The following is a 23,404-nucleotide window of genomic DNA, read 5'->3' as shown; positions in this document are numbered from 1 at the left end:
CCCCAGGCCTGCGTGTGCACGGCCTCGGCCCAGCGGGTGCTGCCAACCCGATGAGTTCTCCTGTGAGGGCACAGCAGAGGTTTGAGTCCAGCCTGGGGCAAGCAGCCCCCGACTCTGAGAGCGCCCCCAAGATCTGAACTGCAGCAGCCACCGAGCACCCCACGCCCCCAGGGCTGGCCAGTTCCCCCAGCCAGCACGACTGTTATTTCAGTCCTGGGCTGGCTCCCCAGCTCTGCCCAGACCCCTGCTTCTGGTGCTCCAGCCCGGCCCAGCCTTGACCTTATAGACCAACGGTAATGCCGCCTGGAGATGCAAGTGCCCAGTGCTGAGCTCTAGCCCCACACTTCTGGGGGGCATGCTGTGGGCAGAGGGGGGTGGGCACAGGCCCTGGCTGGGTGCAGCTGCTGGAGGCGAGGCAGTCCTGGGGCCCATGCCAGAGTGGCTGGGCTCTGGAGCAGCACAGCCAGTGGGGCAGGGCCATGATGCACACAGGAAACTGTGACTCAGAGGGCAAAGTGACTTGACCAAGGTCCCACAGGGTGTTTGTGGTGGAGCCTGCTCCATCTCAGAGGCCAGCAGCTCCGGATGGTTAGACCCCTGTCTGTGGAGTTGAGACCAAGGTGAGGCTGAAATATGGAGAACCACCGTGGCCCCTGACACCCAGGTGCCGGTGAAGGACGAGCGGATCAGCGTCAAGCTGTGAAATGGGGCCTGTGCCCCTGGCTAGCCAGTGGGAGGGTGACGCAGGCTGGCCCAGCCCAGGAGCTGTTACTCCAGCAATGAGGCCTGGGGCAGTTCGGATGCTGAGCTCAGGCCAGTTTGTCGTGGGACAGCAGCAAAACCAGCCTCAGCCACGGGAACCAGCCAGCCGAAGCCAGCTAAGCACTCCCCCGAAGCCCCTTTCCAGCAGCTCTGGCCGCAATCAGAGCAGCACCCGGAGGCTCTGGCCTGGGTGGCCGATCACCCAGCACAGGCGGGCCCGACCGAGCCAGCGAGTGAGGTCCCGGCCTCCCTCCTCAGGTGGATTTCCTGGAGGGCTGCTTTCCATTAGCAGAGGGGCTGTCTCTCTGGGAGTTGGCAGTGTGCTGCCTGCCGGCAGGCGCGAGAGACACCCTCTCCCTTTCAAAGGGCCCATTGTAGTCCCCTCTCAGCAGAGTTTTTAAATTAACAGCCCAAATTCCTCTGAAAATTGCTGCTGAGTAAATATTTTCCCTGGGAGCTGGGTGGATTTTCCAGCCCCGCAATGAAGAGCTGAAAAACCCTTGCTCCAGTCCAGGCCGGGTGGGAAGGGGCACCTGCCAGCCTGGCCCAGCCAGCTGGATTTTTAATTCTCCCCCACTCCCGCCCCCTACGGCAGCCTGGCTTAGGTCAGCAAAATGCTTTGCAGAGGCACCTGGCAGGGCTGTTGGCCTGGCAGTGCTGCCCCTCCGACAGCAGGTCAGCGCAGCGTGAGGAGCCAGGTCCACAACCCCGTTCTCCAGAGAGGGCCCAGCTGATCCCTCAGCACACGGCACCAGCCACGGCCTGCTGCACAGCACTGAACGTGTGGACGGAGACAGCTGCTGGCAGCCCTGGTACTGCCTTACATACCAGCCGGGTGGGCTGCCCAGCACCACCCCGGGAGGCAGGAAAGGGAGCGAGAGATCGAGGGATCTGTTTAGGATGATAGCAGAATTTAAGAAAGAGCGAGATAAACTCATGGAAGTTGGGTCCCTAAAAGGCTATTAGCCGGGGGGTAGGAATGGTGTCCCTGGTCTCTGATTGCCAGAGGCGGGAGATGGATGGCAGGAGACAAATCGCTTGATCATTGTTTTCGGTCCCCGCCTCTGGGGCACCTGGCTCTGGCCACTGTCAGCAGAGAGGCTACTGGGCTGGGTAGACCTTTGGTCTGACCCACTGTGGCCGTTCTTATGTTCTTACGAGATGGTTCACACTGGTTGAATCCAGCCACTTCTAGGGTGGATCGCAGCACACGGCAACGCTCCACTTCCTCTCTGGCGGCGTCTAACGGAGCCAGCGGGGCAGGCTAGGTAGTGCCTGTCCCTCACAGTTCAGGCTAGTCGGGACACTGGCATTAAGACCCACAGCACAGGCCCGGGGGGGTGGGGTGGGGGGAAGGTACGGTCATGCTTCATGACTGGCTCAGGGCCAGGTGTGGCCCCACAGGCTGACCCACTGACTGGAGCACAGGAGCCTGGGGCTGCTGGCAACCACCACCCTGGCCAGTGGAGAGGAGGCAGCGCGTGGCAGGGGCTGCAGGAGAGCCTGAGGCGGGGCCAGGTAAGGGCAGGTTACCGGGCTCCAGAGGCCCAGGGGCTTCACCAGGAAGGGAGCCCACAGCCACAGATCTCTGTGCCTGTCCTGTGCAGACCCCAAGCCTCAGGGTCCCTGGGAAAGCAGCTTGGCACAACCCTTCCCTCACAGACCCTGAGCTCCCTGGCAGCTTCCTGACGCCGGGTCAGCACCCCCCTGCCAGCAGCAGAGAAAAAGGCCCATTGTGTGGCGGCGGCTAATTCCTGGGGGCTGCATCAGCCCAGAGGAAGGATTGCAAAACCCCAGCAATTAAACCCCCAATCCCTCCTGCTAGTAAATCCAGCCCTGGCTGGTAAACCAGAGCTGGAGCAGGAAGCGAGGCCACAGCCTGGGAGCGCCGCATCCCACCCCAGACCCACGTTCGGCAAGGCTGCTATTTGCGAATCTGAGTGCGGTTTCTCTCCTTCCGGTGCCGCGGGCCAAGCGCTCCCTGACAGGAGCTCTGATCCCCGAGGAGAGGAGGGGCCGGGCTGGAGCAGGCCCAGGACGCTGTCTCTGACGCTGGCCAGCACAGGCGCTGCAGAAGGCGCGAGAACCCTTCAGTTCCAGGCTGCCAGGCCGCAAGGGAAATTCCACCCTCACCCCGTCAGCTGGAAGCTGGCCTTGCGCCCTCCGCCAGGAGGCCCTGGAGCACCTCCCAAAAGCTCGACTGAACCCTCGTGATTGTCATTGTGCCTGTTCTCAGCAGCAGAGAGCCAAGCAAAGCCCTGGCAGGTCCTGGCCCCCTGGGGCCGTGAGTTCCCCTGCCTATGCAGAAACCTGCCTCCGACCGCATCCGACGTGCGCGGGCAGGGGCTGGGGCCGGCTGGCAGAGGGATGACATTGGCACTCCCAGGTAGATCGCTCACTGCTGCAATGTCACCAGGCTTCCCAGCCGGCTCCAACATGCTGCCCCTGCTAGGCCCGTGAGCTGCTGGTGCCCGGCTGCAGCTCACCAGTGCCGTCTTGGTGTCTGCGTGCACATCCCTTGCCTTCTGGCTGCGCCTCTCACGCCTGGCTGACACCTGCCAGCACAGAGCCCACGTGCAAGGCAGAGCTGCTGCCCGTACGGTGCTGAGCCCGGAGCGTGGCTAGGCAGGCGCACGCCAGAGCCCCAGCTGGGAATCATTTCAGCAGTTGCGCAGCTCCCCAGCCGGCCCCTCAGCAGCACGCAGCTATTTTTACAGGGAGTAATTATCAGGTCAGCCCTGTCCTGCAGCAGCTCGGCTCCCCGGCACCGTTAACCCTTTCCCGGGCTGGGACGGAGGCAGCGAAAGTGGCTCCTGGGGGGTGGGGCGGAGGTGCCCCGCCTGGTGCCAGGGCGCCCACATGGCAGCTCTCACTTTGCTCTGTGCGCTTGTCCCGGTGGGGAGGGTGTCACGCGGGATGGTGCCTTGCCATGGAAACACCAGCAATCTGCACAAAGCAATGGGGCACACAGCACCCTCCCCAGCCCCCCCGCCCCGATGTCACGGCGCCGGGGGGGTCCCCAGGTCCTGCCCCCCATGCGCAGGCTGAGGCGACTCTCGCTCCGCAGGGAGAAGAGTGGGCTCGTAGGAGTCAGCCACACAGCACGGAACAGACTTGTCAGCGCAGGGACCAGAAGCCATCAGTACAATCCAGCGTGGGGCGAAGGGCCCAGAGGGGGTCCCTCAGCCGGGCCCTGACCCCCTTCCTCCCTCTCCAGACCAGACCGGACCAGACTGCCCCACTCCACTGCTCAGTCCAATTCCCACCAGCCAGGCCCCTCCTCCTCCTTTGTCCTGTTTCCTGGGGAAGAAAGGGGTCACCTGGCTGCCTGGGTTCCACACGGCCTGGAGCCCCACTGCGTACCTGCCAGATGCTATCACACCAAAACTCCTGTCACTAACGATGCACTGAGGCTGTGCCTGGGGAAACTGAGGCACCCACCTCGGGTCGCTACGGGAGAGTAGGAAACACAGGCAGCCCACCCAGGGGAGTGAGCCCCCCCCCACGTCTTCACACCCTACATCTCAGGGCACAGCAGCCAAGAGGGCACGTGAACGCCGCGAGGCTGGGGGGAGACCAGGCCAGGTCGGGGGTTCGTGGGAGCAGCGGACAATGTGGTGCCAGAGCAGAATCTGGTCCCACCTTTGAATTCCTTCCCCTTGTGCCTGCCCTGGACGTGCCAGCCCCATCCCGCCGGGGAGCTGGGGGCAGATCTGTGGCGGCCTTCGCAGCTGTGCTGGGTGCCGGGCTGGGTGCCAGCCTGGACTTCCCCTGCGCCACGGAACGCCAAGCTGGACTCTGGGGCTGGCACATCACACTCGCCCCGCGCTCGATGCCCTCTTCGCCGACAGGCCTCCAGCCACGGCAAGGCTGGGAGTGCAGCGGGAAGCGTGGGCGGGCAGCCAACCTCGCCCCGGAGCGGCCTCTGCCGGGGCCCAACGCTCACCCCCCACTCAGGGCTTCTGCTCCCCCTCTGCTGAGCTCAGAGGGCCCAGAGCAGTTCTCAGAGCGCAAGGCACAGCTGGGGCTTCGCTGCCGCAGGACCCTCCTAACATTCGAGTTCTGGCTCTCCGCCCGCCAGCTCCAGCTGTGCCAGCACAACGGGCCCGGTTCTCCTGGCAGGGGATCAGAGCCGGACCAGGTCACTGGGGCCCAGCAGGTTGGGCTCAGCTGTGCAGGACCGGTGGGGGCGAGGGGCACCCCCAGGGGGGCAGCCAGGACTGTCAGATCGTGCCGGTGGCAGAGCCCCGGGGGCCAGCACCGGCCTTGGCTCCCATCAGCAGCCCCGGCCCAGCCCCGTGCTGGAGCAGACCCTCACTGGCGGAGGCTAAAACCCCAGGCTAGTTCTGAAGGGAAGATGCTCACAGAGGGGCCTCAGGAATTCCCTGCCCTCCTCAGCCGCCGCGTGGGGGGTCGCACGTTCCCAGGCAGCTGCTGGGCCTGCTCAGAGCTGAGCCGGCTGCCGGCCTGGCTCCCCGCCGCGGCAGGGAAACGGCCTCTGAACTCCGGGCAAAGGTGACTCCCCCTGCCTCGCCCGGGAGCACGCAGCTGCGGAGCACGTGGCAGGCAGAGCCGACCAGGGCAGGGCTAAACAAGGCCTTGTCTGGCATCTGCGTGAGACCCCCGGCTGGGCCTCCCACCGCCCACCTCGGTGCCCTCTGTGTCGGCGCTGGGGTGCCTTGAGACGGCCCCCTTCCCGCAAAGCTGCTCATGCAGACACAGGGCTGGGAGCGGCTTCGTGCAGAACAACGCAAAGTACTCAGCAGAAGGCAGCGGTGGGCAACCTGCAGCCCGGGCGCGGCCGCTTGCAGCCCGCCAGGGACCTGTGAGACGCTGTGTTCCTAGTGCTGGAACCCTTCCCGCCCCCAGAGCCGAGGAAGGGCCGGACCAGCTCCGCACTCCCATGGCCCAGCCTAGCCCCCTCCACGCGGTAAGCTACAGCCCAGGGGGTGCTGGATGGACCCCAGCTCCCGAGAGGCGCCCCAGCACTGCCGGGGGATGTGGCAGCGAGCGCGGGGCACTGCTGAGGCCGGTGGCCGTTCCTAGCTCAGAGCCGCAGCAGCTCTGTCTAGTGAGCGTTCCTGGGAGCTTGTTGCTCTGGTGCTCCCGTACTGCCCCCCCGGCTGACAGCACTGCCCATCACAGGGGAGCAGGGCAGCCCTGCGCCCAAACCTGAGGGGCACCCCGTGGGAGCCCAGTGCTGCCTCCTCCACCCTAAGGCATCCACCTCCAGAGCGACCCCAGGGCCCAGTGACGTCAGTGGGGGCTTGGGCAGATGGAACAAGGGTGATTGATTCTTTCTATTACGGTAGCACCGGGAAAGCCCTCCCTGGGCCAGGCCCCATGGCGCTAGGTGCTGTACAAACACGGAACGGAAGACACGCTCCCTGTGTCGTGCCGGGAACAATCCCAGCGCCACGGGCTGGATAACCCACAAGCTCACGTCCAGGACTCCACGTGGGAGTGCCCAGCCGCTGGGCAATGACCGCAGGAAAGGGCTCCCAGCTCAGAGCTGCTCCAGCGTCCCCCAGTTCGCTGGCACGGGTGCCACAGCTCTGCCAGCCCATGACACATGGTAACAAGCCGGCTGAGGTCTGTGTCTGTCGAAGAGCAGGGGGTCCCCCGGCCCTGTGTCCCGTCCGCAGTCGGATGTGGCACGCATCCGGCAGGGAGAACAGGAGGTGATCAGGCGAACAGACTGCCTCGCCCAGGCAGTGTTGCGGGGTGCTAAGGTCCTGACCGCCTGTGATTGTCAAACAGCCCATGGCACGGCACGGCACGGCACGGCACAGCACACAGCGTATGAGCCAGTCGGGCGGCATTCCAGCCGGGTAATTACAATGCCCCTGGCTCCCACGCAGACGGGCCGGTTCGCTTCCTGTACCAGCGTGGGCAGGGCAGCATCATGCCATGGAGCTGTGTCAGCGCTGTGCAGAGCGATCCCTGTCCCAGGAGCTCTCCAGTGGCTCCTTGGGGCTCCCAGGCCCATCGGGTACCAGGGGCCCTGTTGGCACCTGCCACACACTTGGGGTGGGGCTGAGAAGGTCGGACTCCCAGCAGTGCGTGGGAGGGAGCACAGGGAAAGCTGGACCCCGGCAGGGCTGGCCAGGCTGCCCTGCGCCCGCAGAGGTGGGAAGATGGCTCAGGCGCATGGCTCAGCATGGCGGGGGCGGGGGGCTGGGGGTGCCTTCCTCTCCCCGCCCCCAGAATGGGCGTCAGGAAGGAGGCTGCTTGGCCGGCAGCCGGGGGCCTGCTGGACTGGAGAACTAGCCCCAGGCTTTCGGGAGGCAGGAAGGCTGCGGTGCCGGCCCTGGGCGGCCTGAGGGGGCAAGCTCTGGTTACAGCCGTGGCGGAGGTGGGGTGTGTGCGTGGGGGGCACCAGGTTTCTCCTCTCCGGGCGGCCCTCACGCCCAGCGCCGGCCTCCAGGCCAGAGCCCAGATTACAGCTAGCGAGAGGGTTCGGTGGGGCTGGGGGTCAGCCATGGCTCAGCTTCGCTGGGCGCTCCAGAGCGGAGCCCACAGAGCTGGCGGGGAGGCAGGTCTGCGAGCCCCCCGGCCGTGGCTGGCTGCTGCTCGGGCCCAGCCTGGTGGGAGCACAGGTGCAGCTGGGCACCACTGGGATGCTGCAGCAGCAGCACTGAGTCAGTGCCCAGAGCCACACCCCAAGCGGTAGCAGCCCCTCCTGCCACGGGGGCACAGCCAGGGGTGGGGCGGGACAGGTGACGACAGCACAGCCAGGATGGTGGGTCTGAGTTCCCATCCCGGGCCAGGCCCAGGCGCCAGTGTGCGGCACAGGCAGCGGGGCTCTCTCCTGCCGGGCCAGCCCCGCTAACCACTGGGCCGAGCTGCCACCCGCCCGCCCGCCAATTACGTCCGCCAGCAGCAACCCACGCCGCTCGCCTGACTCACCTGGCCACCTCGCGCAGCAGCCGCCCGAGCCAGTGGGGCAGCACCCTCGCGCAGCAGCCATGGGGGCACCGACTCCCAGGCATGAGATGGGATCACACGCCAGGGCGGCGGGACAAGCAAAGCAGCTCGCCCGGGCTGGGCCAGAGGCAGAGCTGGGGGCTCACTCCCCGCAGGAGACCCGTGCGGGGAGTGCACGGGGGGCCCGACGGGAGGTTCGGCCGGGTCCAGGGGCTACAGCTGGGCTGGGGATTCAGAAGAGCAGAGACAGACCAGATTCACGCCTGCCAAGTGACATGCTCGGGTACTGCCGCCTGCAGCCCCAATGCTGACAGCCCTGCCCCCAGCCCAGCCCCCTGCCCTGCCCTGCCCTGCCTGCCGGGCCTGCCCCCAGCCCCCGGCCCAGCCCCCCGCCCCTGGCCCTGCCCCCTGCCTGCCAGTGCTCACTACAGGTTGCACCCCTTGGGCTCATGCTGACTGGCACGCAGGTGTGAATGGCTCAGGCCAGTGCGAGGTCCCCCAGCTCTCTGCCCCCAGGCGGGGGGCTGCGGCTGGCACCAGGCGAGTGCCGTGTCCCTGCTGTGGGCTCCCCGGGGAACAAGGGCAGGAAAGTGGAGGGGCGCCGGGCAGCTGAGCTCCTCGGGCTTTGTACCGGCCCGCGCGGGGGAGGCACCGGCGGGGCGGGGCCCATGCGGGGGAGCCGTGAAGTGGAAAGGGCCGCCTCAGTGCTGCCGTGCTACGCGGGGGAGCCGGCCGGAAAGGAGCAGAGTGCAGCCCTACACCGCGCGGCTGCCCAGCTCCGCTGACGCCTGCCTGCCTGCCTGCTGGGGGGGCTGCTTCCCTCCCCCTTGCTGATTTATGGCCCCGATGGTCCCCAGCGCCACAGGGGGCACCCCGCGAGTGGCGGGGGCCGGGCTGGACTGCCTGGGGGTTGGTGTTGTGTGCTGGCCGCCCCGGGTTGCCGGTGAGCCGGGCAGAGAGCGGTTCACCAGCAGTTGGGTTCACAGCCCCCCGAGTCCTTGGGCATGGGGGAGACACCTGCTGCTGCCCTGTCTGTCCCTGGGGCTGTCGCTGTCCTGCTGCGCATGGGGCCTGCACTGGAGCAGGCTGGGCAGAACCAGCCTAGGGCGGGCAGCGCCAGGAGCAGGGAGCTGGGCTGTGGTGGCTCTGCCCACGCTGGCACCGGCGCAGAAGCTGGGCTGCTGGAAGGGCTGCCTGGCAGCGAAGGGAGGAGGAAAGATGAGCTGGCCCAGGGCAGCCAGAGCTCTGGTCTCCCCATCCACAGGCTCCATTCCTGAGCAGGGGGCTGTGCTGCCACACCCAGCTGCACCCCAGCACCCCGAGGGGACCCCGGCCCTGCCATGTACCCAGTGCAGGAGAACCGGAGAGCAGAGTGCTGGGAGCTCGCCTGAGACGCGCGAGGCCAGGACCAGAGAGCCCCGTGTGACCCAGAGCAGAGCTGTCCAAGGCCTCGCGCGCTGGAGGGGTCACTTCCCGCTGCGATGGGCGCCGGGCCCTGGCCTGGTCATGGACTCGCAGAAACCAGCCCAGGCAGTTACGTTCACTCCCAGCTGGATGCCGGGGAGGGCTGCGGGGGGCAGCCCAGTGGGTCAGGGCGGGGATCTTCCCCCAGATGCACGGGGATGCCGGGGCTGGCAGAGTCTGGCGCAGGGGGCCCAGCTCTGCTCTCCAGGCCCTGCCAAGCTGCCCACCCTTTCACACAAGTCCGAACGAGAGCTTTCGAGTGCCCCCCCAGCAGGTCCCTCTGCCAGCCACTCTCTGGCCTGGCTCCCTGAGCCCTGGGCCGCTGCCAGATCCCTCTCCTGCAGCAGCCTCAGCAGCACTGTCCGGCCATCACCCCCAGCAAGGATCAGGCCTGGCCACGGGCCGTGCCCAGCCTGGAACGGGGCCATCCGGCTGGGGCTAGGGTTAGCCTCTTGCCTTCTCCCCCGAGGCCCCGGCTGGCACGAGGAGCAGAGAGGCTGGCAGTGTCAGGCGGCGGTTTCCTGCCTCTCTAAGGGAGGTGTCGGCCAAACGCCTCTCGGGGCCTCACGCTCCCTCGGCCCCAGGGGCGCTCACATCCACTGCCTACACTCGGACCCAGCGCTGCAGGCAGGGGTGGGCGTGAGCTTCCCCCACGTCTTCCAGCCATGGCCTGCCCAGCTCGGAGCAGCAGGGAGAAGCGTTTCACTGGGGTCCTCCAGCAGCACAGGGTGGAGTCTGAGGAGGGGGTGTGAGGGATTCACTCCCCTGGGGAGCTTGCCTGTGTTTCCTACTGTCCTGCAGTAACCTGAGGTGGGTGCCTCAGTTTCCCCAGGCGCTGCCTCAGTGCTGAGCAGTGACGGGCGTTGCGGTGTGCTGGCTTCTCGCAGGTGTGCTATGGGGCTCCAGGCCAGAGGCCGTCAGCCAGGGGGAACCAGCTTTTGCTTATCACATTTGCAGCCTGGAGCCCGAGCGGGGCCTGGGTTTGTCATTTCAAAGAGCTCGGGGGCGGTGGAATCTCGCCTTCCTACTCCAGCCCAGCTTTCTACAACACCCTCCCCCCAGGGCCTGTGGGACGCATGCAGGGGAGGGGGCTTGGCTCACCCCCTGCAACTCAGCAACCGCCTGCCCCCTCCACCATTCCCCCCAGCTCTGTGGACGGACCCCTCTGGTCTCCAGACGGTTGTTGTGCCCCTGCGGACCCCGAAGTGAGGCGCAGCGAAGAGCCAGGCAAGCGGCCTTCTGGGCACATTCCTCCGCAGCCGATCAAGCCCCAGAGCCAAAGTAACCCCAGCCTGCGAGGCACAGCTCAGCCCTTCTGGATCTGATTTAGCCGCTGAATTCCAACCCGCCCTTCAGCTGCCTTCCTTAACAATTCACGTGCGCACACGCCAGCAGGGGCTGGGGGCAGGGGGGGGCCCTTTGTGCACTGGGCTTGCTGGATTCAGTACAGCTCTTTGCTCCCTCATCTGCAGCAGCAGGGCCTGGACTGAGCAGTACTAGGGATCATAAACTCAGGGGCCTTGGGGGCAGAGGCAGATTTCTGGGGACAGCGATAGGAACCAGGCAGACAAAGGAACCTTCAGGGGGTTTGAATGGACGTAAATTTCTCAGCTCCTTAGCCAGATCTGCAGCCAGCAGAAGCCCAAGGGCCTGGGGCATTGCGACTGAGCGACCCCAGGTGTGCCAGCAGGATGCCAGCGGAGAGCCCTGGCTGCGTGATAGGACAGGCCTGGCTAACAGCGCTGGCCCCTCGCCGGAGGAGGCGCTGCCAGGCGTCCGAGTCAGCACCTCCCAGCATTTCTGACCCAGCCTCCTTCCCTCCCTCCTCCTTGGAGCAGGAGTCTTGGGCCCTGGGGCGTGGCGGAGCTGGCTCTGACCATGCAGTGATCCTCCCTTGACTAGCCAAAAGCCACGTCCCCCTTTTCCTAAGTCCCATGGGATGATTCTCCGCTCCACACGCCGCAGCTCACACCCCCAGGCAGGCAGAGCAAATGGTGTTCAGTGGAGCCTTGGGGGAGCTTGGGATCTCGCCTTCCCCGCTGCTTGGGAACCCCGACACAAAGCCTGGGGCCCCTGAGGCCACCCAGCTCATTGCACGGGGGGTGTTAACGCTGACGTGTAATGGTGAGACTGACGTGAGCTTTTCCACACAAGAAAGGAAAGGAACCATCTTGCGCACTGGACACCCTCCTGCCACTGCACACGGCACAGCCCCACCAGACACCCTCCCACCACTGCACAGCCCCACTGGAGACTCACCCGTCACTGCACACGGCACAGCACCACTGGACACCCTCCCGCCACTGCACAGCCCCACCGGACACCCTCCCGCCACTGCACATGGCACAGCCCCAACGGACACCCGCCTGCCACTGCACACGGCACAGCCCCACCGGACACCCTCCCGCCACTGCACAGCACCACTGGACACCTGCCCGCCACTGCACACGGCACAGCACCACTGGACACCCACGCATCACGGCACAGCCCCACCGGACACCCTCCCACCACTGCACAGCACCACTGGACACCTGCCCGCCACTGCACACGGCACAGCCCCACCGGACACCCTCCTGCCACTGCACACGGCACAGCTCCACTGGACACCCTCCCATCACGGCACAGCCCCACTGGACACCCGCCCTCCACTGTACATGGCACAGCTCCACTGGACACCCTCCCACCACTGCACATGGCACAGCTCCACTGGACACCCTCCCATCATGGCACAGCCCCACTGGACACCCGCCCTCCACTGCACACGGCACAGCCCCACTGGACACCCTCCCACCACTGCACATGGCACAGCGCCACTGGACACCCTCCCATCACAGCACAGCCCCACTGGACACCTGCCCTCCACTGCACATGGCACGGCCCCACTGGACACCCCCCCATCACTGCACACGGCACAGCCCCCTTTACTGCTCCTTCCTCAGCAGCCCACACGTGGCCCTGGGTGCCCGCAGGGCTGAGCACCGGGGCAGCAAGGGGATGGTGCCGGGGAGGCAGTGCTGCTGGAGGGACCCAGCCGTAGCCCAGCCAGTACAGCTTCCCCCAAGCACAGAGAGCCCAAGAGAGCCACTGACAAGCCAAAGGAAAGTGACCGGCCCTGCTGCACTCCCTCCTCTGGGGCAGAGCAAGAGCCCCCTGCCCTGGCCCTCCTGCCAGGACGGACTTTCTCCCCCGCAGGCCAGCTTCCTTCTCCAGTTACTGCTCTCTGACAGGCCGTAAATCCAGCCCAGGGTGGGAGAGGCCAGGCCAGGCCAGGCCGGGCTGCGGGGAGCACAGACCCACCCAGGCCATGACGGTGCTCACCCACACACCCCTCCCCACAGGAGGTGAGCCAAGACCCGCCCGTGCCCCGGCTCAGCAGCGTGCAGCGCGTCACGCCCAAAGCGCCGCCCCCCGAACGAGACGGGTGACGAGTGGGAGGGGCCCCTGGAATCTCTTCTTCTCCAAACAGCCGACTCTCCCCTTCCCCGAGCTGGGGGCCCCACCGGCGCCTCCGCAGTGCAGGGACTCCCTGACCCTGCCAGCGTGCCCAACCTCAGGGGCGGGGCGCCTCCCTCCCACACGTATGTGGGACAGCACCCCAGGGTCCCACACACACCGCCCCCAGGGCGACGGTGGAGAGGCCAGGCCGAGCACCGCTCTCTCCTGGGTGCTGCAGGCCCCGGTGAGAGGCTCAGTGCGATTCCTTGAGTGGGTTTTGCCGGCACCCGCAGGGCTGCGGCCAAGGGAGCCCCCTGGGGTTTGCTGTGCCGCCTGGAACAACGTGCGCAGCCACCGAGGCGCCGGACGGCTCGAGCACGGGGCACAGACTATAGCCAGAGATCGGCGGCGCTGCCTCCCGACGGGCCCCGCGTGGGCAGCGGGGCAGGTTTGCGCTCCAGTCCTGGCGAGCAGCATAGTGTAACTAATGACGGGGAGCCACCCAGAGCCTGAGCAGGGGAGCATGGGGTGAGCTGCCTGGCACTGCAGCCCACAGAGATGGGCACCATGCGCTGGGCGCTGCGCCCATCCTCCCTGGTACTGGTGTCCTCTCCCCCCACCCTGGCAGCAGCACCTCCGGGTGGTCAGGCAGGAGGCCGGGAGCCCTGGGGCATCCCCAGCAGGTGGTCAGCGTCCGCGTGCCCGTCCCAGTAACACCAAGGTTAGGAGCCACTGCACACGTCCACTGCCTCACAGGGGGGCTGGGGGGCGCTCAGGGTGCGGGGGGGGGGCGGCGGCACGGGCCTGGTTGTCACCATGTTCCGAGTCTGCTCAGCAGGGCTGCACCAACCCCCTTCTGTGCTCCCCACCCCAACAGTTTGATCAAACCAACATCTCCAGCAGCTCAGCCCCATCGTCCTGCCTGGGACACCCGCCTTGGGGCCAGCCTGCTCCTGCAGCACCCGGCCTGTGGGGACCCCTCGGGCTGGTCACCCCCCTCCGGCCCGCGGGTCTGTGCTCACTGGGGCTCTGCCCCAGGCCTGGAGTGGGTTACGGGGGCAACTGCAGCCAGGCTCTGGCTCTGGGAGCAACTCTCCTGGCTCAGCTGGACACAAACCCAGCCCCGCCCACTGCCAACCGAGCCCAGGAGGTGTCACCAGCACAGCCCCTCATGCCCCCCAAAAGGCCGGGCCCACCAGCCAGCACCCGGTGCCCCAGAGCCGCATGCCTACCCTGGGGAGGTGTCCAGCGCCACGGAGACGAGCGAGCGGCTGAACCGCCGAGTATCCCACAGCTTCACCTCACGCTCCCTCATCTGCAAGGGCAGAGACACCAGCTGGCTGTGTACACACACGCAGAGTCCAGGGGAGCAGGCCCATGCTCTCCATCCCAGCATGGTTGCCCCGATAACCCCACGCCAGGCACTGACCTGGGCTGTGGTGCTTTGGGGGCTTTGCCAGGCCAGGCCAGTGTGGGACACATGGGGCAAGGCCTTGTGCCCAGAGCTCCAAGGGCCCTGGGGGCAGCCCAGTGAGGTCCCACCTTTCCCTGCTGGGAGCAGCTCCCACCCCGGCCTGCGCGCTGGCGTGAGCCGCTGCCACAGGAGCTGCAGGCCGCTGGCCGCAAGGTGGAGGGGCTACCGCAGGGGCTGCAGGCCAGGGGCTTTTGCATGACAGCCCCGGCCCGGGGACCCAAGCGGGGCCTTTCTGTGGGGGGTGACGCCTGGGACCCACCCAAAGGGGGCTCCGGGCAGGACACATGTGACCACAGGTGACCCCGGTGCATCGTGGGCTGGGCAGAGGGAGCCCCAGGCTATGGCAGGCAGGAGCAGGCGGCCTAAGCACACAACTCTTTCCCCTGCTGCACGCTCCCAGCCCCCCGGGAAGAGCAGAGCCCGATCAGGTGCCTGGTCTCTGTCCTGCATTCTGAACGTGCTCCCCACCCAGCCTCTCACCAGCCCTCCCGGCTCCACCGGCCGGGCACTGCTCCCCAGGGCACTGGCACTGACAGACACCGAGGGCGCGGCCTGGCCATCCTGCGTCGCTGAGGCTGGACAGTGGGTCAGAGGGGCCGGAGGAGCTGACAGGCAATGGAGCCGTTCCCCTCCAGCCTGCCCCGGGGAGCGGTGACCCTGCTCACCCTCTGGCCCTGGCTGCCCAGAGCTTGCTCGCATGCTGGGGTTGGGCCAGCTCTCCCTGGCTCCGTCCCACTGGCGAGGGGCTGCAGGAGCAGGCCTGCCGGATACGGGCAGAGGGACAGCGCCCTGCTCGCAGGCTGCACCCACAGCAAGACTGCTGGGAGTCACATGGCGACTCGAGGAGGGGCTTGGGGCCAGCTCCCTGCTCCGATGCAGTGGGGCCTTGGCCGCATCAGGCCACATCAGTCCCCCCAGCACGCTCTGAGCAGCGCAGTGCCCTGGGCCGGCAGAGGGCAGGCCCAGGCGGTGCAGAGCCTAGTGCCGGCCAGCCCAGCTCTGAGCCCCACCCTCTCGCGTTCGAATCCCCCTTGTCACCTCGGCCTCTCATTGATCCGGGCAGCAAGAGCTCCAGGCAGCCCGGGGGGCAGCGGGGGATGAAGCACCAACCTGGCTTTTCTACTCAGCCACCTCCACCGTGGAAAGACTAGGAGGCGGGCGCATCGCCGTGCCAATACAGGGCTTCCCCGGGGGCAGGAGCCGGTCTCCCCTACAGAACCCGCAGCCCCTCCTGGCACAGTCTGCATGAGCTCCCCGGGAGCCGGGAGGTGGAAAGCCGCACGGCAGGAGCCTTGCTAGTTAAGGGAGCCAGGGCCGTACCTGGCTGAATCCGACAGACAGGACGTAATCGCTGGTGTTCAGCCATAGCAGCCTGCAGTCCTTGTTGTGTTCATGCCCCTGGACGCTCTGAAAAAAAGCAGAGATCCCCCCCGGTTAGTACGTCACTGGCGCTGGCTGTGCCGCTCTGCACCGTGATCGGAAGGGAAACCCCCGGCTTTCCAGGGACTCGGCGTATGCAGGAGTACGGTCGGCCAGCCCTGCAGAGCCAGGTGGGCTCCTCCCCTCTCGCAGAGCCCCAGCACAAGGCTCTTGGGGACCTTGGCTGGGCTGGCACACGCCTCGTTGCGCTCAGCAAGCTGCTCCGCTGCACGCCGAGGCCCAGCCCGCAGCTCCCGGCCCTGCAGGGCGCAGGGCAGCACCACTGGGAACGGGTTCGGGCTGCAGGAAGGGGCTGGTTCTCGGAGCAGAACACTGCTGGGCAGTCTAACTCGGGACACGCACTGGTGGGGGGGGTCACCAGCTCTACTGCCCTGCTCGCATCCTGTGACCTCTGGTGGTGCCCCAGGGGTGAAGCGCACGGGGAGGGCCACCACAGCTGTGCAGCCCACAGTGCATCCAGCCGCAGGTCTCTCAGCCCAGTGCCAAGGCCTTTGCCGCTCCCCCAGCCCCAACGCACACGGGGCCCCAGGCCTGGCCAGGAACCAGCAAAACACCGTTCGGCCCCTGCAGCTGGGGCATCGGGAGAGCCTGAGTTCCAGTCCTGGCTCGCTGTGGCCTTGGGCGAAGCACAACTATGGTGCCTCAGTTTCCCCTCACAAGCCATTCCCCTGGCTCTCGCACGGCTGCGCGAGGCCACTACATGAACCAACCCCAGAGCTGCTCGCTAGGCCACAGCCCACCTCGCCCGCCGCTCTGTCTGCTTTGTGCCCGCTGGCTCAGCAGGGCCAGCCCGGCTCAGGACTCAGGGGAGTTGGAGTCGATAGGGCTGGCAGAGACCCAGCCAGAGCAGCTGGGACACAGACAACGGCAGCGAGAGGCTAGCAGAGCTCCCTCCGGCCTTCCAGCCGCGCAGGGCCTGGCTCCCAGGGGTGGGCAGGCTCAGCTTGTCTGCCGACTCCTGGCAGCCCCAGGCCAGGAGCATGGCCTCCCCGTGCCTTGGCTGTGCTTGTGTTCACGGCCAACTGTGCTGAAGGGAGGCGTGTGAGGGTCTTATTTCCCTGGGGAGGTTGCACGTGTTTCTTACTGACCCGCGGCAACCCAAGGCGAGTGCCTCAGTTTCCCTAGGCACAGCCTCAGTGCATAGCAGCGGGGGTGGTGGGTGTAATGACGTACTCAATGGCCCTCCAGGCTCTTTGTAACCTAGGCAACCAGGTGACAGACATCTTTCTTCCCCAGGAAAAGAGGACAGAGGCGTGAGGAGGGCCTGGCAGGTTGGAATTGGAACTGGGCTGTGCAGTGGGGCAGACTGGGCTGGCTGAAGAGGGAAGAATGGGGACCAGGGCCTCTGGGCCCCTCTCCCCATGCTGGGCTGTAGTGACGGCTCCCGGTCCCTGAGCTGACAAGCCTGGTCCATGCTGTGTCTCTGTCGCCTGACAACCCTCCTGTGCTCCCTGCCGAGTGAGTCCCCTCCGCCTGCGGGTGGGGCCTGGGGACGCCCCGCTCCGTGACAGCAGCTGAGCCCACTGGAGCCGTGGCAGTGACACGCCACGCCCCGGCACCCCTCCCCGCCCTGGTGCTTTCCCAAGGCCCCTTTCTCGAGGACGGCCGGAGGCTTAGCTCACGTTACGCAGCCCTGGCGGGCTGCCAGACACAGCAGCCCCAGCTGGGCCCTGCAGCTCCCGGCATTCTGGCGGGCGCATCGCCTGGGCCCACCCCTTACGCCCCAGACGCTGGTTTCCGACATGTCCTGGGAAAGCTCCAGGTTCAAACCACTAATGGTCGCAGCGCGGCAGGCCCAGGCGCAGGGAGAGCAGGGAACACCACCCCAGGAAGCGGCAGGCTCCAGCCCTCAGAGCTCGCCCAGCGCCTGGCCCGGCTCCACGTCCCCCACCCGCCGGGCAGGGAGCAGGCGCCCGTCGCACCCAGCAGCCCCTCGCCGGCTGGGGCTGCTGCACCCGAGCTCTCACAGGCAGGTGTGGAAGTGCCAGAGGGCGGCCAGATGTGGGCTGGGGGCACTGGCCCCACACCGGCCCCGGCACGGCACAGCAGGGCCACAGCGCACCCGGACCCGAGGCAGAGGCAGATCCAGGTTGTGGGGTCAGTGGGTCTGGGTGCTGCTGTTCCTCTTCTCCCACCCCCGGCTGCATCTCCAGGAAGCTGCCCCCATGATGCCTTCACCTGCAGGCTCCGCCCCGGCAGCTCGCATTGGCTGTGGTGCTTGTGGGCGAGTGCAGGGCAGCATGGAGTCACCTGTTTCCTCCCCCACGCCAAAGGGGAGCTGCTCCAGGTAAGTGCCCCACCCGCCAGCCCTGAGCTGCCTCCCACATCCTGACACCCTCCCAGAGCCCACACCCCAACTTCCTGCACTCTCAACGCCTTGATCCCGGCCTGGAGCCCCTCCTACCCCACAGACGCCTCGTCCCCAGCCTCGCTCCCAAGCCCAGGCCCGCTCTGGCACCCTACCCCCTGCACAGCCCTGTGCTGCCCCATTGAGTGAGCCTGTGGCCTGGTCCTCCCCAGGGCCCACGTGCAGCCAGGCTGCAGCTTCTCCCCTGGGTTAGCGCCCATGGAAGGGGGTGGCAGCGGGCACTCTGCGAACCAGCTGGGTGATGGTTATGCCCTGCTGCTCCTCGCCATGCTGCTGTCCTGGAGAGGCATGCATGGGAGCAGGCCAGGCCTGCAGCCAGCACACGCTTGCATGGCCCAGCCAGCTCCCCACAGCACACCAGGGCCTCAAGGAGAGGGTCCCAGGAAAGAAGGGCTCCACGGGTCTGCCCCCGGGGCCTGGTAACACAGCCATGCTCTGCTCACAGAGCCCATTGCGCCCGGGAGAGATTCAGGTGCCACCCAGCTGATTCGCAGAGCGCCCACAGCCGGCCCCTGCCAGCTGCACCTGGCCCGCGCAGAGAGAGGTGAAAATGGCGGGGTTGGCTTAACTCCCCTTTTGTTCGTGACGTGCCGGGGCCAGGCCAGCACACGAGAAGGCATTAACGTTGTTTCTCATTCTTGTGAGAACCAGATTCCAATGGTTTAGGGGCTTGGCTTCAGAACGCTACATCCGTGCCTGGAAAACTTGTAGAAAGAGGTTTCTGAGGAAGCCAAGATTTTTTAAATGCACTCTTTGCCACAGTCATTATCTCAAGAGGTCGTTAGCTCGGGGAGTTTCCGTCCAGCACATTTTTAATGATTTCTTTCACAAGTCACTTCAAATTAAACACTTTTTGATGCATTTTTTTGTTCCATTCCTGGCGTGCCATAGAGCCTGTCCTTGCTTGGGCCCGGGCTTTCGTACCCCTGTGGATTCAAACACCCTCTCATGTCAGTCCCTGGGGAACGCGCTGCTTGGACCTGGTGCCTGCCTGGGGTTTGGGGAGCTGCTCTGGCTGTGAGGAGGCAGAGACTGGAGCGTTCTGGCCCAGGGCACGGCCGTGGTCAGCGCTCAGATGTGGTATGCAGCTTCCTCGAATCACAGCTTCAAACCGTGACCCGGCTTTGGCTGTGCCAGGACAACAGGAGGTGCCTGGAATGGGATTGCTTCTCTTAAAACCATACAGAAAGAGACAGACTCACTAGGCAGGAGAAAGGGGCTGGCTGGGGGTGCGCCCTTGCACAGCTGGGCCTGCCCCAGCCCCAGCCACCGACTCCCCAGAGGACCTGGGCGGGGGCTGGGAGAGAGGCTGAAGCTCAATTCCCCCCACTAGCTGCAGCCATGGAGAGGCGCTTCTCATCTGGCCCTAAGGTGCTGCTGGGAGAGGGCTGGGGTTGTCCTCTCACAGCGGGGCAGCCACACACTGAGCCCCTCATCCCCAGCCCCTCCCCAGAGCCAGGGTCGAGCCCCCCCTTCACTTTCCAAACAACGAACGTTAATTGAGTGAAGGGCCAAGAAATACCTCATAAATCTTCTCACGCACGGCAAGAAAGGCCCAGAACCCCGAGTGCTACCCCAGCCAGGACCTAGAGCAGGCCAGTCCCCTCTTTTCTTGCAGCTAGGCTGGCTGATTTCCAGCAGCTCCAGGGCTGGAGTTTCAGCCCCACCTGGCAGACCAACCCATGGCGTGCAGGGCTGTTCCCCGGCTGGAAGTTACGCAGGGCTTGTTATGGGTCTCAACGCACTACTCCCTGCTCCGGCGCTGAACAGACCCCTGCCCTGGCTGACAGACTCCATGCCCCGGGAGCCAGCTCTGTGCCCCCGCCATGCTCCGGGGCCGGGAGTGGATCCCAGAGCCTGGACACACAGCAGGAGCCGGTGGCTGCTTCAGCCCAAAGCGAGCCACTGCTGGTGCATGCCGGAGAGCTGCGAGGGTGCTGGGCTGCTGCAGGCCCCAGGGGCAGGGGCCCAGGGGGGTGTTGGGAGCGGGGGGTACATGCCACATGTCAGTTGCAGCTGTTGGCAGGTCAGCGAACTGGTAACAGCTGGCGGAGGTGAGACAGGGGCTGCTGCTGCCTCGGAGAGCGGGGAACAAAGGGAAGCCACCAGCCCACCGCCGCAGCCTCCGCGGTATTGACTTTCCACCCCACACAAACAAGGGGGCATGGTAGGGCTGTTGGGAGCGGAGCAGGCGCTTCCCTGCAGGAGGCCACAGCTAGGACACAGCCTGAGAGCTGCCCGGCTCCCGGCCTGGGCACCGCTGGTTCTGTTTACCCTCCGGGAGCCCAGGGCAGCAGCCGGCTCCCTGGGAAAGAGGCAAAGCAGCTCTACAGTTTACAAAAGGGAGAAGAATCCCACACAGCCTCGCCCACATCCGATCCCGGCAGCTGGCTCCCGCTCCCGCCCCGGCCCCTTCGGCGATGCTCCCCCCGGGTCACAGGGACGTGGCACACTTCAAAGCCGGCAGCAGCACAGTCACGCCAAAAATCCCTCCCCCTCGCTCGTTTCCCCTCCTGCTCCTGATCTGCCAGGGCCTAGCGTGGAAGCTGCTCCCTCCTCCCCAGGGAGCATGTACCCTGCTCTGCTGAGGGCAGCCCAGCTGGGAGCAGCCCCAGCCCAGCTCACTGCAGAGCCCCCGTGGTCCTGACCCCAGGATGGCAGCACCGGAGCCAAAGCAGAGTCCAACCTGCGCTGGGCCCCAGCTGCAGCCCAACGCCAGCTGCGACTGGCAGGCCGGGGCCTTTGGCCTGACCTCTACCTGTGCCCTCGAGGCTTTGCACGCGCACCATGCCTGCGGCTCCAGGGGCCCTGGCAGGGCAGGAAGCGTGCGCACCCCGCCCCTGGCACACGCCGGCTGTGCCCCTCCCACCGCTCTGGCCAGACCAGGCCTGGATCCAGGGCTGCTGGGTGAAAGGCCCAAGCCGGTGCTGCACACAAGGCCCAGCCACGTGAGCTCAGGACCCCTTTCTGCCTGAAATGCCGGGCGTCCGGCTTCTCCTCCGCTGCTGGAGGTCTGGGAGAGGCAAAGGGGCCCTTGCGGTGCCGCGCTGTGGCAGGCCGGCAGCAAGGGCAGGGGCTGGGCCCAGCAGGGCTGGATGCGGGCGTCAGCCAGGCTGGGGGGTGGAGAGGGGCTGAATGGGGCTGGGTTTTGAGGACTCCAGCCCAGGAACACACATGGCCCAGGTCTGCAGCCCAGTGAGTCTCAGCAGTCACGCCCAACGGCTCTGAGGATGGTGCTGAGTGGGGGCTCAGTTGCCCACCTCCACACCAGTAACCAACACGTGAGGGTCACGGCCAGGCACAGGATCCCCCATGCACGTTCCTCCCAAGCAGCTCTGCTAGGACAAGCCCGTCGGAACCATGGCGCCTTCTTTCCTTGGCTTAGCAGAGGCAGCGAACATAAGAACAGCCACATCTAGCCCAGGGGCCTGGCTGTTGACTGGCCTACACCAGGTGCCCCAGCAGGAATGAATAGTCAGTCACTGTGGGAGCCACCCCGTCACCCCTTCCCAGCTTCTGCCAGACAGAGGCCAGGGCCACCATTCCTACCCGCCCTGGCTGACAGCCACCATGGACCCAACCTCCACGGCCTTACTGAGCTCTTTGGTGAGCCCTGTTAAAGTTCTGATCTTCACAACATCCTCTGGCCCCGAGCTCCCCGCGCTGGCGGTGCGTTGAGTACAGAAACGCTGCCTTTGGCTAGTTTTAAACCTGCCGCCCGTTCATTTCATTTGGTGACCCCCAGTTCTTGTGTTACGGGAAGGAGTCAGTAGCACATCTTTATCACTTTCTCCACACCAGCCCTGATTTCACAGACTTCCATCAGAGCCACCACCCTCCACCTCTGCACGGTCGTCTCTTCTCCAGGCTGAAAAGTCCCATCTCATGAACCTCCCCTCCCGTGGCAGCTGCTCCAGGACCTTCATCATTTTGTTGCCCTTTTCTGAACTTCTGCCAGCGCCCAGGTATCTTTTGAGATGAGGCGACCACATCTGCACGAAGCATGTCACGACGTAGGCGTGCCAGGGATTTTGAGAGGCAATGAGAGATTCTCCGTCTATCCACTTCTTAATGATGCCTAACGTTCCATCCGCTTTTCTGACCGCTGCTCCGCAGTGAGTGGATGTTTTCAAAGTGGCTCCAAGGTCTCACTCCCAAGGGCATTTCGTGCCCTCGTTTTGCACACAGAGTTAGGATTCTGCTCTCCCATGGGCAGTGCTTTGCATTTATCAGCATGGCACATCAGCTGCCAGCTTGTTGCCCTGTCCCCTAGTTGCATGAGATCTCTTTGCTGGCGGCTTTGGACTTCACTAGCTTGAGCAGTTTCATATCATCTGCCAGTTTTGCCACCGCACTGCTCACCTGGCTCCAGATCATTTATTAATACGCTGAATCCGATTGGTCCCAGTACGGCCCCGCTGCTTGCTGGGCAGAGCCCTCCATCGAGGTCAGAGCTGGGCAGAGGGCAGCTGTCAGTGATAGGAGACACTCTGTGCCTTGGGCTGCAGGGAGAAGCCCGGCTGCATTCGGATTCTCGTCAAAATCAGCGCAGGGCGAGCGGGCCCACAACAGGTGCCTCCCTGACAAGCAGTCGTGCCTACTTGAAGGAGGTCCAGGTACTGTGGGTGCCCTTCTCGGCCGTTCCAGCTGCAGCACCGTCACGCCGGACGTGTGGAGGAGACCGGTGGCTTAGCAAGGGAGCTGCGGTGGGGTGTAGGCTGGGTGGTCCCACAGACGACACACACGGTTGAACGCCCATTGTGTAGCTCCATCTTGCTGTGACAGGAATGGAGCCTGAGTGGAACACCACCTTCTGCTGCAGAGCTGCCTCACGCCTCGCAGATCTCTGCCTGCTGCTTCCTGCCAGCCCGGCCCCGGCTGCCCAAACAGCTCGGCGTTCCGGCCGAGACCAGCCTGAGCGAAAGGCCGGGAGGTGGCAGGTATGGGAAGAGGCTGCCAGCATCTCCGTGGGGCTGTGCAGCCTGCAAAAGCCGCAGGCGTTCCTCAGAGTCTCCGTCTCCATCCCTCGCCAGCTGTGACGGCCGAGAAGGAAAATTCTCAAACTGCAACCTCGGTGGGCCTCAATGGGCAGCCAGGGCTGCCTGAGCGTGCAGAGAGCCTGAAACGAGCGCAGAGGCCCCAGCCAGCCCACCAGTGTCAACAGGCTGCCAAGGGTGAGCAGGTTCCAGGCCATGAAATCTGGTCCTGCGGGGGCTGTTACCCTGCACTGTACAGCTGGCAGGGGAGACCAGGGTTTCTCAAATTGGGGGTCCTGACCCAGAGGGTGTTGCAGCTGGGGTGTGTCACAAGGGGCTTTTAGGGGGTCACAGTATTGACACTGAGTGTCCAGCTCTGGAGCTGCAGCCCCGCAGCAGCAGCGTGGCAGTAGCAGAACCCCCATAATCACCTTGTACCCCCCAAACGCCTTTTTGCATCAGGCCCTGACACGCACCAGGCCCATTCAGATTTGCAGAGCTGAAGTCATGACAGTTACGATTCCTAAAATCCGACCACCGTGAAACTGACCAAAGCAG

At 65.6% G+C, this 23,404-nt stretch overlaps 1 protein-coding gene across 3 annotated transcripts in view; it reads right to left on the bottom strand.

Moving 5' to 3' along the window:
- Nucleotides 1-23,404, bottom strand: part of CORO7 (coronin 7) — a 92,843-nt gene that overhangs the window by 44,131 nt on the left and 25,308 nt on the right. For all 3 annotated transcript variants that reach the window (XM_075010356.1, XM_075010358.1, XM_075010357.1), the window contains exons 8-9: nucleotides 15,383-15,469; nucleotides 13,821-13,903 (exon numbers count right to left, since the gene is read on the bottom strand). In XM_075010356.1, the coding sequence (XP_074866457.1) occupies nucleotides 13,821-13,903; nucleotides 15,383-15,469 (170 nt within the window). The remainder of the gene's footprint in view (nucleotides 1-13,820; nucleotides 13,904-15,382; nucleotides 15,470-23,404) is intronic.

The sequence above is a fragment of the Carettochelys insculpta genome, chromosome 16, assembly GCF_033958435.1.
Source record: "Carettochelys insculpta isolate YL-2023 chromosome 16, ASM3395843v1, whole genome shotgun sequence".
NCBI classification, from domain to species: domain Eukaryota; kingdom Metazoa; phylum Chordata; order Testudines; family Carettochelyidae; genus Carettochelys; species Carettochelys insculpta.
The sequence above is the reverse complement of the archived record's forward strand: the minus strand, read 5'-3'. Positions and strand labels throughout refer to the sequence as shown.